Source organism: Notolepis coatsorum (genome assembly GCF_963971535.1).
Source record: "Notolepis coatsorum genome assembly, chromosome: 12".
Classification (NCBI taxonomy): Eukaryota; Metazoa; Chordata; class Actinopteri; order Aulopiformes; family Paralepididae; genus Notolepis; species Notolepis coatsorum.
In genome coordinates, this window is record NC_140176.1 from 38,177,991 (window position 1) to 38,192,413 (window position 14,423).

At 45.0% G+C, this 14,423-nt stretch overlaps 1 protein-coding gene across 1 annotated transcript in view; it reads right to left on the bottom strand.

Annotated features, from left to right (window-relative positions):
- Positions 1–11,225: 11,225 nt before the first annotated feature.
- cntnap2a (contactin associated protein 2a) overlaps positions 11,226–14,423 on the bottom strand; it is a gene marked incomplete at both ends in the record, with an annotated part of 675,314 nt that continues 672,116 nt past the window's right edge. Inside the window, 2 exon segments of the mRNA XM_084325811.1 lie at positions 11,226–11,425; positions 12,858–12,929. Of these exon segments, the coding sequence (XP_084181937.1) occupies positions 11,226–11,425; positions 12,858–12,929 (272 nt within the window).

A 14,423-nucleotide genomic window follows, 5' to 3' on the forward strand; every position in this document is an offset into this window, starting at 1 on the left:
TACCACACTACCGAAGGTTAACCCTTTAACCCATCTGACATTATGTCCTCTTCTTAACAGAATTAAAGATGAGGTAGTTGTCTGCTTTGTGTTAAACCCCAATTGTTGTCGGATGTAATCATGTAAAGTCATTAACTCATTGGCTGCCACGCTGTTTCCGGGATACGACTATGCGATGCCATGCATTAAACGAATGGAGTCCGTCACCTTGTTTGCAGGGCTATAACTATATTCTATATTATAGCTATGGATGCAATACTATGGCCCATTTGACATCGAGTATCTATCGTTCAATATGTGAAAAAGAAAAAAAGATTCCATCCATACATTCCCGTTTTATACCGTGGTGAATATAAGTATGGTTTTAGAGTGGCCTATGGGAGGCTAGTAATAGCCCGCAACGTGTATTATACTAAATCCATTGGCATTTCATCCCTACACACGCTACAATAAAAAAATTAAATGCATATGATTGGTATTATGTTCCATCATGAATGCATGAAAGGGGGGGGGTGTAGTTTTTTATGCTTTGATCGTCACCAACGGAATACGTTATGGACTAGCGTTACACACATACGCTCGGATCACAATGAAGGCATGCTTTGATCAACACAATATTTATATGATATAGCCCTTACCTTGACTAGGATGTGCCCGAAAAAGATCTGATCGTGAGTCCTAGTATTGGTGTCGATCGTGTCGCCAACATAATCCGCCATACATCATCGATTTGGAGCATTTGATGCTCCTCAAGCCGATCGGGACAACCGCTCCCCTTGCCCGACATGGAAAAGTCAGCCCGGACCAATATAATCGACGCACAGCCCAATACACAGAGTTTCAAAGGATGTGCAATACGAGCCGCATCCTACCAGACGGCGGTATTGGACTTTTGCGATCTCAGACTAATTCCCTATGATAACACCAGACTCCCTGGATGGATAATGAATGAAAATATCGAATAAAAGAAATAACGTTCAAATAACGAGTATACTCGTTGTTGGTGTTCAACGATTGGCGGCCAATAACGAGTTTAATCGTTTCAGGGCTCATCCTCAACTTTAGGAAATTCTTAGATATAATTCCTCATAATAATGGATTATTCCATTTAATTAATGTAATTGATACTGTACTGTAATACTACCTTTTGTTACGCTGAACGATATGGTGACCCAAGTATAGGTGACTCTGATACAAAGCAAAGAAGCCCGTGGGCCCATTTATTATAAATAATAATTTAGGACCTGCTCAGAGGTCATCAATCGGCATGCATGCAATGCATGCATGCGATTCGTCTCTGCGATTAACCCATCCCATCGTTCTTCCCCCCCAAGGGCAGCCGGGAGCAGACAGGCGTCAACGTGAGCCGCGCCAGGGGACCAATCCATGTGCTCCTGTCCGTTTTCGTCAAGGACGCCACAGCGTTAGCGATCTTGTTGTTGTGCATGTTTTTCCATTGGGTTTTATCTTATCGGGGGGGAAACCCTTGCGAGCACGGGGAGAACATGCAAACTCCACACAGAAAGGCCTGGAGTAAACATATAAACATATAAACATAGGGTCGAGGGATTTGCAGGAAGTGTATGGTGCGTCCTTGGAATGTTTGTGGAATGTGTATCTAACCTATGTGTATGCAAAATGAAAAACGATGTGTTTTACTTACCGGTGTTGTAAAGTGAATGGCTAAGCGGGGTGTTGTGGCGATGTGCGTGCGCCTAATTAAATGGTCAAGTCTATGAATATCCGAGGGGGCAAGCGAGAGGTGATAACCGGGGGGTCCATCCGCGGGAGTGAGGGGAGCCAGAGTCAGGGTGGTGGAACACAAGGGAGTGAGGGGAGCCAGAGTCAGGGTGGTGGAACACAAGGGGGTGAGGGGAGCCAGAGTCAGGGTGGAGGAACACAAGGGAGTGAGGGGAGCCAGAGTCAGGGTGGAGTGAGGGGAGCCAGAGTCAGGGTGGTGGAACACAAGGGAGTGAGGGGAGCCAGAGTCAGGGTGGTGGAACACAAGGGAGTGAGGGGAGCCAGAGTCAGGGTGGAGTGAGGGGAGCCAGAGTCAGGCTGGTGGAACACAAGGGAGTGAGGGGAGCCAGAGTCAGGGTGGAGTGAGGGGAGCCAGAGTCAGGGTGGTGGAACACAAGGGAGTGAGGGGAGCCAGAGTCAGGGTGGAGTGAGGGGAGCCAGAGTCAGGGTGGAGTGAGGGGAGCTAGAGTCAGGGTGGAGTGAGGGGAGCTAGAGTCAGGGTGGAGGAACACAAGGGAGTGAGGGGAGCCAGAGTCAGGGAGGTGGAACACAAGGGAGTGAGGGGAGCCAGAGTCAGGCTGATGGAACACAAGGGAGTGAGGGGAGCCAGAGTCAGGGTGGAGTGAGGGGAGCCAGAGTCAGGGTGGTGGAACACAAGGGAGTGAGGGGAGCCAGAGTCAGGGTGGAGTGAGGGGAGCCAGAGTCAGGGTGGAGTGAGGGGAGCCAGAGTCAGGGTGGAGTGAGGGGAGCCAGAGTCAGGGTGGAGTGAGGGGAGCCAGAGTCAGGGTGGTGGAACACAAGGGAGTGAGGGGAGCCAGAGTCAGGGTGGTGGAACACAAGGGAGTGAGGGGAGCCAGAGTCAGGGAGGTGGAACACAAGGGAGTGAGGGGAGCCAGAGTCAGGGTGGAGTGAGGGGAGCCAGAGTCAGGGTGGAGTGAGGGGAGCCAGAGTCAGGGTGGAGTGAGGGGAGCCAGAGTCAGGGTGGAGGAACACAAGGGAGTGAGGGGAGCCAGAGTCAGGGAGGTGGAACACAAGGGAGTGAGGGGAGCCAGAGTCAGGCTGATGGAACACAAGGGAGTGAGGGGAGCCAGAGTCAGGGTGGAGTGAGGGGAGCCAGAGTCAGGGTGGAGGAACACAAGGGAGTGAGGGGAGCCAGAGTCAGGCTGATGGAACACAAGGGAGTGAGGGGAGCCAGAGTCAGGGTGGAGGAACACAAGGGAGTGAGGGGAGCCAGAGTCAGGGTGGAGTGAGGGGAGCCAGAGTCAGGGTGGAGGAACACAAGGGAGTGAGGGGAGCCAGAGTCAGGCTGATGGAACACAAGGGAGTGAGGGGAGCCAGAGTCAGGGTGGAGTGAGGGGAGCCAGAGTCAGGGTGGAGTGAGGGGAGCCAGAGTCAGGGTGGAGGAACACAAGGGAGTGAGGGGAGCCAGAGTCAGGGTGGAGGAACACAAGGGAGCGTCCGTGGAATCCTGGGAGGGAAGACAAAAACGAGGTCACACAGTTTTCTCTGGAATACGTGGGAAAAGAGAAGCTAGCAATTCTCTCAGCGACTTGTACCTAGTTCTAATTTACGTTCTGGCAACATGTTGAAGGTCCGGCTGGTTCTTGTAGCGCAGTCCCTCATCGACGGCTGATTGCGCTGATTGAGTGCCGGTGTTGTGCCGAAAAGGGCCTGCTTGCCGAAAAAAGGACTGCACCCCACGTGAACGCACACAAATATATTTTTTAAGTAGTTATAAAGTGCACCAATATTACGTATTATTGTGATTGTACCACAGTTTCATATTTATTGTAAAGGGTGACGATGGCAAACTTTTCAGGACTTAGAGTAGAGGTCATCAGATGCAAGAATATCGAATTGGCTCAATGTCAGACTTTGCCATCCTGAGTACAATCACAATAATACGTAATATTGGTGCACTTTATAACTACTTAGTGACTGACAAACCGACATTTCTCTCTATTGGACCAAAAAAATGATTTGTGCGCGTTCACGTGGGTACTGCAGTCCTTTTTCGGCAGGCAGACCTTTTTCGGCACAACACCTGTTCACCGCTGTCTGTATGCCCTATCAGTTATATTATACGTTACAATAAATATGGGCAATAAGACACTTAGAATCTGAATATACTATGAGTAAAGTAAAGTAAACAGTATACACAGGTGCAGTATACACAAGGTACCCTAACTGGCATGATATGTGGCAGGTTAGGTGGTAAGAATCAGACACACTTAGTGATCAGATGTTCCTAGGAGTTATTTCATTGACCCTTGTTCATCTAGGGAAGATTATCTGAGCATGCTCAGCAAATCCTTTTGTTCCCTGTGTGCTCTCCTACTGTAGGTCGCCCCTCTGCCGTACATTACTTGGATCTTCAGAGGAAGCCATTCATCATTGTACAGTATGAAAAACGAGTGTTTCAGTTGTCTGGTTGCTTCATTACATCAGTGTTCCTGGGGCAGAGTGCTGGCATCCAGAGGCCTCTCCCTGGGGCCTGGTGGAGGGGTGACGGGCAGGAAGCCACTAACCGCCTCAACCAGTCCTTCGTACCAGCGGTACGGTATCAGGCTCCACAACAGTTGACAGGGACCGCTGCCAGCAGCCGGAGAACTAACGGCAGCAGAACTAGGAATGTCTGATCTGAGTGTGTCTAACTCCCACCTAAACTGCACAGACTACAACATATAACGTATGACGTATATCACGCCGGTTAGGGTATCTCATGTATACCACTCTAACTGATGGGGCATACAGCTCCTCATCTGCACCATTTGATCACACTGCCTACTTGCTCAGATGCGTATATTCTGAGTTAATTGTATTATTTACACTGCCTATTTAAACTTTTCTACTGTACTATAAATTGATTGCCTGTATTATGTCTTGACTTCTACTATTACCATGCCCATACCTGTACCTCCCCTCCCCCCTCCCCATGCTGCTATGATGCTGAATTTCCGAAAGGGGATCAATAAAGGGATAATTATCTTATCCTATCTTACTTGCTTTTGATATTTAACATAAAAAAAAATCTTACTTTTAATTTTCTAATATTTTTCTAAACGTAATCTAAAAAAAACTACTTATTTTGCTGTATGCAATTACACGATTTGACCACACAGGGGCGCCATATATCTAAGCACTATTGTGAAATTGCAGGAGGGATTCAAATACATGCGTCAGGTCAGGTAATTCTGTTTATATGCTGTACATATAGCTTTTAAGTGATATAGGAAGAGCCACTGTAGTCATAACTCATATTCATAAATCAGTCTATCGCTTCACCCTCAATACATCCATCTCTCTCACTCTCTCTCCCCCCACCTGTCTGTCCACACATACACACACGCACGCACACACGCACGCACGCACGCACGCACGCACGCACGCACGCACGCACACACACACACACACACACACACACACACACACACACACACACACACACACACACACACACACATACACACACATATACATATACACACACACACACACACACACACACACACACACACACACACACACACACACACACACACACACACACACACACACACACACACACACACACACACACACACACACACACACACACACACACACACACACACAAGCAGAGGGTCTGGGGGTCCCCCACCTGGAATTTTTTTGTTACAAAGACAGCATTCTGGTGAATTTTAGTGCATGTGAATCACAAACTAATGAGCCAACAATTGCTTAGTACAATGTACTCTTATGAACCTCAAATAAAACTGTTGTGGCCCTAGCAATGCTACTCTCTCCACCTTCAAAAAGAAAAAAGCAAGCGCACAACATATTTTTCTATTTACTATTATAATACAGTTAACCACTCTCTCCACCTATTCAAACAGAGCAAGAGCACAATACCATATTCACTTTACTGATGCACTACCCATCAACAGTTAAAATAGCCCTTTACACAAACATTAAATAACAGACCTTTCATTGCAATACTATAATAACAGTAGCCACTGCCAGAATAGTGACACATGTATCGCGTGTGGTGAGCACACGCATGCATGCACAACGAAGACAGAAGATTGCGTTGTCTCAATCATTTTAATTATAAAATGAGCTCAAAGTATGAGTTCACTGACTGAAATTTCCAACAAAAAGCATAAATTGTCAAATAATATTGATCACATTAACTAGACTAGATGTTTTTGAGGAAATTAGAAAGGGAACAACAACTTAACCCTTGTGTCTGATCAGATTCTTATTTTTTTGATAACTTTACAGTGATTATGTTTGTAGCCAATGTGGCAAAGGTGTGTAATCTTTGAATTATCTTTGAATTATTTTGACTTTCTCTTTATCTGCCATTCCATTCGCCGCCTCCGCTGTCAATCAGTTGTATCGCCTGGTCCCGCCTCCACCAATCACAAACGGCTCCATTTCTGTGTGTGATCCGCGTGAGGGAGAGAGAGAGATAGTTCTCCAACTCTGTCGCAGACAGTGAAATCCTGGTTGTTCCCCACTCACCTAGGTTATCTAACAATCGCGCCGTGCCGCCGCCACAACTAGAAACAATGGCCTGACAAAAAAAAAAAAAAAATTATAATAAAAAAATATATATATATATTTTTTTTTAGATAATTTTTTTTTTTTTGTATCTGTGCAGGCCAGGCCACCGGGAAAACTCCCGGTGCTCCCGATGGCCAGTCCGGGCCTGCACACACACACACACACACATATACCCACACTGGACTCAGTAGTCAGACATGTTGTTTTTCATCATCGTCTTGGTATCTGTTTGTTCTGTAGCTTGTTGAATCGTCAAGAGTAATATCCTACATTTACATTTTCTCATTTAGCTGACGCTTTTATCCAAAGTGACTTACAAATGATGAACAATAAGTCAGCAGTGTTACACTCTGAGTGCATAGTAGTATAGACACATTAACATGATAGGTAGTAGTATAAGTATAGTAGCATTGTAGTAAGATACATAATAGTAAAACTAAATTTTTTTAATTTCATATATTAATTAACAGAACTGTGTTTTTAGTCAAGAGCAGAAAATTGGCCGGGTTCCAGCTGTCCTGACTGTGGTGGGAAGTTTGTTCCACCATTGTGGACCGAGGACTGAGAATAGCCTGCTTCTCTTTGATGACCCCCCAGGAGCTCGGATAGGAGTGGGTCTGAGGCGGCCAGAAGATGCAGAGCGTAGGGGTCTTGAGGGTGTGTAGTTAGAGACCATTGACTGGAGGTAGGAGGGAGCCGTTCCCCTCGCTGCATGGCATGCCAGGTCAAGGACCTTGAAGCGGATTCGTGCGGAAATGGGAAGCCAGTGCAGCTCTCTAAGGACATGACTGTTATTCTACATGACCGTTATCCTACATGACTGTTATTCTACATGACCGTTATCCTACATGACTGTTATCCTGCATGACTGTTATCCTGCATGACCGTTATCCTAAATGACCGTTATCCTACATGAATGAATAACGTTATATTTAGGGCTTTTGTATCACTGTTTCCTCAATAATTTGAAAACTAAACAAAGAGAGATATAATGCAATGAAGTTTTCACTGAAGTAGGTTCACATGAATCACAAAATGTGCCCAGAGTCTTGTGGTGGTCGACCACAGCTCAGAAACGTGCCACAATGATGTTAATGTTTAGAATTTGGCCTCATTCGTTGAAGTATCTGAGAAAACAGTTTCAGTACTACAGCTGGTCGTAGCCGACCAATGACACTGGGACAGGACTATGCATGCGAGATGAACCGAAACAAAGATTGTCTCCTCCCCACATGGCTGTCACACTCACAGGTAGGCTTGTGAACTCACCCACAGAGGACAAAAAACAACTGTTTTTATTCAAGATCAAATACTCTTTATTGAACTCAATTGAACTGAAAGCAAAACATGGTTCATGGTCTTTCTGCTCCGATTCCTTTCATTACAATATTCAAACCACAAAGTGCACGTGTGTGTGTGTGTGTGTGTGTGCGTGTGAGAAATATGACTACATGTAGACAAATAAAACTTGAAATGTCCCAATCACTGATCAGTAGATAGAGTCAGTTGTTCGATATCCTTGGTGGATTCGGGAGCAGCAGGTACTGATTGCTGATCTGTAGATGGATGAAGGTGGGTCATGGTTTTTAAAAGGAAGGTCTGGGGGCTATTAGAAGCCTATTCTACTACTCTATTGAAGAGGTTCGTCCCCAATAGCAGCCCATACTAAATTAATAAGCCCACTCTCTGGACACTCAAATATCTGCAAGGTATTAGAAAGTCTTAAATTTCACTTACACTGGTATTTAATTTTGGGCCTGGCTGTCGGGAGATGAAATAATATTAAATATATGTTTTTGTATTCAAGTCGTTGTTTTTTGTGGGGCTACCAGGAGCTTGGTGCGTCTGGCAAGAGCTTGTATGGAACGCGCAGGAATTTAAACCGGCGCGCAAGTGCAGCCACCAGTTTGGTGTCGCTATGCGTTTTTTTTGCAGCTGGATTCGAACTCTACGCTAGCCAGCCCCCGAAAGATGTCCCTGTTTGACTTGCGGTGTTTCAGAATGTTTCAGAATGTTTCAGAATGTTTCAGAATGTTTCAGAATGTTTCAGAATGTTTCAGAATGTTTCAGAAAGCAAGGTTTTTTTCCGAGCGTCTCAGGCTGCAGGGTTGGACGGCGAGCGGTAGAATAGGCATCTACATAAAAAGATTATCAACCTTCCCTTTTTAATGTCTTTAATGTCGATGAGATGGCGATGACATATAAAATCATTCACGTATTGTACTGTGCCACAGCAGCCATTTTTATAAAATATACAAAAAGCAAACGTACAGGAAGAGAAAACACAAAATGGCGGTCGGTCAGTGGTTGGTGTCGCAGGTGCGAGTGCCGGTGCCGCAGAAAGGTAACCATTAGCGACCAAGACAACATTAAATGAAAGATGATCATAAACAATAAACTGTACATCTTTTTTGTCACGGCGGAGCTGGACTCAACCGTCACAAAGCAACAAGTTCTGATTCTAACGCCTTTCAGTTTTGGTTGAACAAAATGTGTGTACATTTGTGTACACAAAAGGTAGATGTAGTGGTGTACAGTAGTGTCATTGTGTGTTTAGTTCCTACACACCTGCTGTTGAATAAAAACCTCTCTCTCCATTTCAGGGATTGAGACATTTTGTATTTATTCTATTTTGATCAAATATATTTTTGAAAACTACACAATGGCATTTGAATGGGTTTCCTTTGATCCTGGGGGCGGATGCATAAAGGACCATGTAAACTTTAAAATCAAGTCAAAATAAAAACAAGCTCGTATTGGCTCGTATTGGTTTGTATTGGTTCGTATTGGCTCATATTGGCTCCAATTGGCTCGTATTGGCTCATATTGGTTCGTATTGGTTCGTATTGGTTCGTATTGGCTCGTATTGGCTTGTATTTGCTCGTATTGGCTCGTATTGACTCGTATTGGCTCATATTGGCTCGTATTTTCTCGTATTGGCCCGTATTGGCTCGTATTGGCTCGTATTGGCTCGTTGGCTCGTATTGGCTCGTAAGACAAATTTCATAATTCTGTTGCTATGTAAACACACAGACGGCCTTAAGGCCCATTTCAAGATCAAATATGGGGCCCTTTTCTTATTTCTTATTTTAATATTATTAACAACCTAAATAAATTGGGATATTGTGATTTTTAGCTATTGTAAAGGCTGTTTCCTAAAATAATAAAGATAAAGATGGCGCTTAGATATGACGGGATTTTACAATCGCTACTGAGAAATGGAGAAATGAAAGTTTCAGGCAGTTTCAACACAATTCTTATTGTCAGACGACATTTATCCTCTCTCTCTCTCACATGGCAGTAATATGCCATCTGTCTTCATGCTTTCTTACTAATGAAATAGGACAATTGGAGGTATGAGGTTTTTACATGACAACAACGTATGAACTAGTCGGTGGTCCTCAACCTAGGAACAGCGGAACAGAGGAATGCCTTTTGACCCCCCCGGCGTGGTCAAGCATGGACGACATCGATTAGTGGTCCCCCTTTTCAGGCTAATTCCCTTGATTAATCATCGGAGGAGGGCAATTCCATTTAGTTATTTCAATTTAGTTCTCTGCTGTACGCGAACTAGCTAGCTGTTGCTTCAGCAGTATGCAGGGTTATCCAGGGGAAGGCTAAGAGGCCAGACACCTGGAAGGCACAATACATTAATACGCCAGTTATCACCACAGATTCAACACACGCAAAGCACACGCTCACTCACACAGACACATGCATGGATGTCCTCATGGACGCCCACATGGATGCCTAAACACACACACAAGCACGCACATACACACACCTGGCGACGTCAACCCAAGCCAACATTGTACAGGAATAGGGTGGAATTCCACAACTAGGTCGTTTGAACGCAGACCTCTGAGCTGATCGACGAATGACACGTGAAGGAGCGTTCGTCCGCGAAGGACGGACGAACGGAAACGCTTGAAGTCCGAACGAATGAGAGCTTGGCGTTTCGCCCGTCCCCAAAGGAAAGCTGCCGTGCCGAGAGGTACGACCGACGAGACAAGGGAACGTTCTTCTGTCACGCGTTTGAGATAAACCTCCCCTGACCAGCCACAGAAAGGAACGCCCATGCGTGAGATACAATCGGATGTCATAAGATTTTAACGTAAAACTCTTAACATTTCGTACATTTATGTGATGGGTTAGAAACGCGATTATAATTCCGATATAGATCTGAAAACGTATTCAATTCCGACAATGTTAATGTCTTGGACGTAGATCTCTGAATAGAACTCTCTGAATGAATGGAAAAAGGAGGGGAAAATAACACAACGCACTGTATTTACAGAGTGACTTTTGGCATCCATATTCAACTCTACATTAATACCATTATTAGTGGCATTAGGACGACTGTTGAACTTGACGGACATCGCTGTTGGCAGACTGCTCTAAACACAGTCTGATAAACAAATGATTTGGCATGTTAACTTCTAATCATTTTTATATATATATATATATATACGATTTCTTCCTCCTCTTCTTCTCGTGAATAAAACGGAAACGGAAACTGGCGATGAACGTCTGCTAGCACACAACCTGGTAGGTATAATTATTTGTCATATACAGTATTCAAAGGACTCTTGAAAATGTCCAAACACAATACAAATAAGGACGACCCGGTTAGTAATATGTACATATAGTCTCTAAATGCCGTGTTCCAACAAATCACCGCTGACGTCTCCTTCCCATAGTCTCCATGTTAAAAAAAACACATTTCTGTACACCGCCTTACCCCGCCCTAACCCCGCCCCTTTTCGGGAGTTCATTGTCCTCCGTCTCCCCCCGTGATTGGTCATGGAATTGTAAATCGAACCCGCCCCCTCTCCCTCTCTCTCTCGCTCTCTCTCGCTCTCTCTCTCTCTCTCTCTCTCTCTCTCTCTCTCTCTCTCTCTCTCTCTCTCCATCTCTCCGTGTCCCGATTGGCCCGTTTAGATGAACCACTCCTTCTTGGACTCGTCGATGGTCTCCGGGTTGTCGGTGCCGATGATAGCGGTGTCTGCCGACTCCCCGCCGGCGTCGCTGCTGCCCTTGGCCTCGTTGGTGTGGTAGGTGCCCTTGTGGCGGAACATGTAGCGGATCAGGAACACCAGGGTGCACAGGATGGTGAAGATAACCACGGCGATGATACCTGCAGGGGGTCAGCGGAGAGGACGGCCTGGTGTCAGCGGAGATGTTAAGCTCTCACAGTACGTTGGGATTTACGATAAAACACAAGACACCTGGCTGTGACCTAATGATACTCAGTTTATCCCGAGGAATGAGAAGAGGGAAGAGAGGAGGGTGGTGACCCGATACCCAGTACAGGAAGACCACCCTCAAGAGCCAGACCAGGCTTCACTCCGCCCAGAACCCAATCCCCCCTATTTATAATACAACACAAGATACTTGGGCCCTAATGATAAGGATAAGCACTCAATGAGGAAACCCAATCCCCTTGCCACACATCTATGCTACTCATAGGGGTCAAATAAAAGGTCATCATATGTGTGTGTGTGTGTGGGGGGGGGGGTTGGGGGGGGGGGGGGGGTGGATGCAGGAGGGAATGGTTCAAATGAGAGCTCCAGGTATTGACAATGTCGATGCTACACATAATATATATATATGTATGACGTGAAGAGGAATACTGTCCCGCTTTTTGACTGTTGATAACTAGCAACACCGGGCATTAAAGAGGCACAAAATAAAACTGCTTTTACCAAACATATCAATGTGGGGAAAATTATCCAGCAGCCCTACTTTGGTATTAGAAATAGCCCCAACAAGGGGATTACAAAAATAAAATAGAAAAGAGGCTTTCAATAAAAATCTGCATTATATAACGTTATGTAATGTCTGGTATATTCAACACATTCCTTGTTTTTCTGTGATGATGGATGAGGCCTTTGAGGCAGAAAGTGGGTCTGTGTAAGTTGCTTTTGATGGGTTAAGAATAGAATGGAGACCTCAGGAAACACAGGGGAGAGGGAGAGAAGCTAGGAAGCAAGTCACACCAACAACATAACTAACGCGGTCTGATCCTAACCATGAGCCAAGGGTGTAATTATACCTGTGTAATTAATTATGCATCGTCACACCTAGACTACCCTACAATTGCATGTGCTGAAAATGATGTCCTTTTCCCCCCGAGTGTAGATACACAGACAGACACAGACACCAAGTCTTTGGAAAATCTTTGGTCAACCCTCCAATTTGCTGCCCCCAGCAGTTGGAACGAGATGCAAAAGACTTTGAAAATGGAAAAATGTATCCCCCTCACTACTTTTAAGGACTCTATCGCAGAGTTGTTTACACCCAGCTGCAAACTGTAATTTAATTTGGTTGTTTGTTTGATGTGTCTTTTGATTATTTCTCTTACCTCTGTGATGTATGTATCATCTGTCTTTTTTCTATTTAATTTCTGTGTCCCCTTTCCCTGTTCCCTGTCCTCTCGCCAGGTCATCATTGTAAATGAGTTGTCCTTAACTAAAACAAATTTAATAAATGTGAACAAGACCCTCTTAAATCTTACAGATGAGATATAAATGACTTCTCTGAACACATTAGAGTGTTTTGTACAGTACCTCCGATGATAGCCGAGTTCCTGTTGACTCCTCCAGGTATCACCCTCTCCTCATTGAAAGGGAACTCCGGATCTGAACACACACACACACGCACACATGCACGCACGCACGCACACACACAGAAAGACGAAGAAAAAAATCTGTCAATATAGGATAGATGTGAAGTGATAGACAGAGACCTAAAGAAAAGAGAGAACGAAAAACAAAGACAGTAATGTCTCATCATCCATCTATCCAAATGTATCTGTTGTAGAATTCCCAGTTATGCCATGGTTGCTACAGAGGACATGCTTGGATAATTATTCTCATGTTTTGGGATCTGCATCATTTATGCGATTAATTAATATGATTCCATGTGAGCTTTTATTTAATAATTTTGTTTTATTAAAATAAATATTATATAAAATTTAATTTTTATTTTATTGGATGTAATTGTGAACAATAGCAAAGTCAGATACACAATTCCATCCAGGGGGGGGTGGCCAGGAGGTGTCTGTGGACTAGGAGGAGCCTGAAGACCAGCGTCTGTGATGTGTCCAATACATTGTCCTGGAAGACTGTTCCACATGCGGACAGCAGTGTGTCAGAAGATTCTGTCTGAGGAGACTGTGAGGGTGACAGCAGGGTCTGCTGTGTCTGTGAGGGTGACAGCAGGGTCTGCTGTGTCTGTGAGGGTGACAGCAGGGTCTGCTGTGTCTGTGAGGGTGACAGCAGGGTCTGCTGTGTCTGTGAGGGTGACAGCAGGGTCTGAGGAGACTGTGAGGGTGACAGCAGGGTCTGAGGAGACTGTGAGGGTGACAGCAGGGTCTGAGGAGACTGTGAGGGTGACAGCAGGGTCTGACTGGGTCTGAGACTGGGTCTGAGACTGGAGATGGAGATGAGGGATGGAGAGTTCAGGCCAGGTGTCATGGTCCACTCTCCTTATTCTTAGGACCTTCTTCTGGATGTCATCAGTAGTGGGGAGCAGGTGAAGCACCCGTCCAGCTCAGTGAGGCATACTGTACTCCATGCTAACCTTCACGATAGCACATGTGAATATATATAATAATAATAATAATAATAATAATAATAATAATAATAATAATAATAATAATAATAATAATGCAGGACCTGTCGCAGAGGTCTTTAATTGGCATGCAATTATCCTCAATGTTAGCGGTTAGACACACGGTTAGCACACACACACACCGGAACACACACGCATGCATTGTTTTTGTAGGATCGCCGATGCGATACTCTCCCTAGTCATGTGTGAATATCATGTGTATCATCATATATCATCATGTGTGAACATATTGGGATCACATGTGAATATATTGCGATCACATGAATATAATAAGTTTCTCCTCTCCTCTCCGTTCCTGGTCTTATTTGTCTCCCTCCTCACCCTCTTCCTCCTCTGGTGTGCTCTCCTCTTGTACCTTTTCCTACTCCTACTACTATCTCCTATTTCCAGCCTTCTTCTCCCCTCTCCTCCCCCTCCTCCTCCTCTCTCCATCATCTCCATTGATCCTAGACATTCTATCTGAGCACTTTCTGGTCAGCTGACACACATTTTCTTTGCTT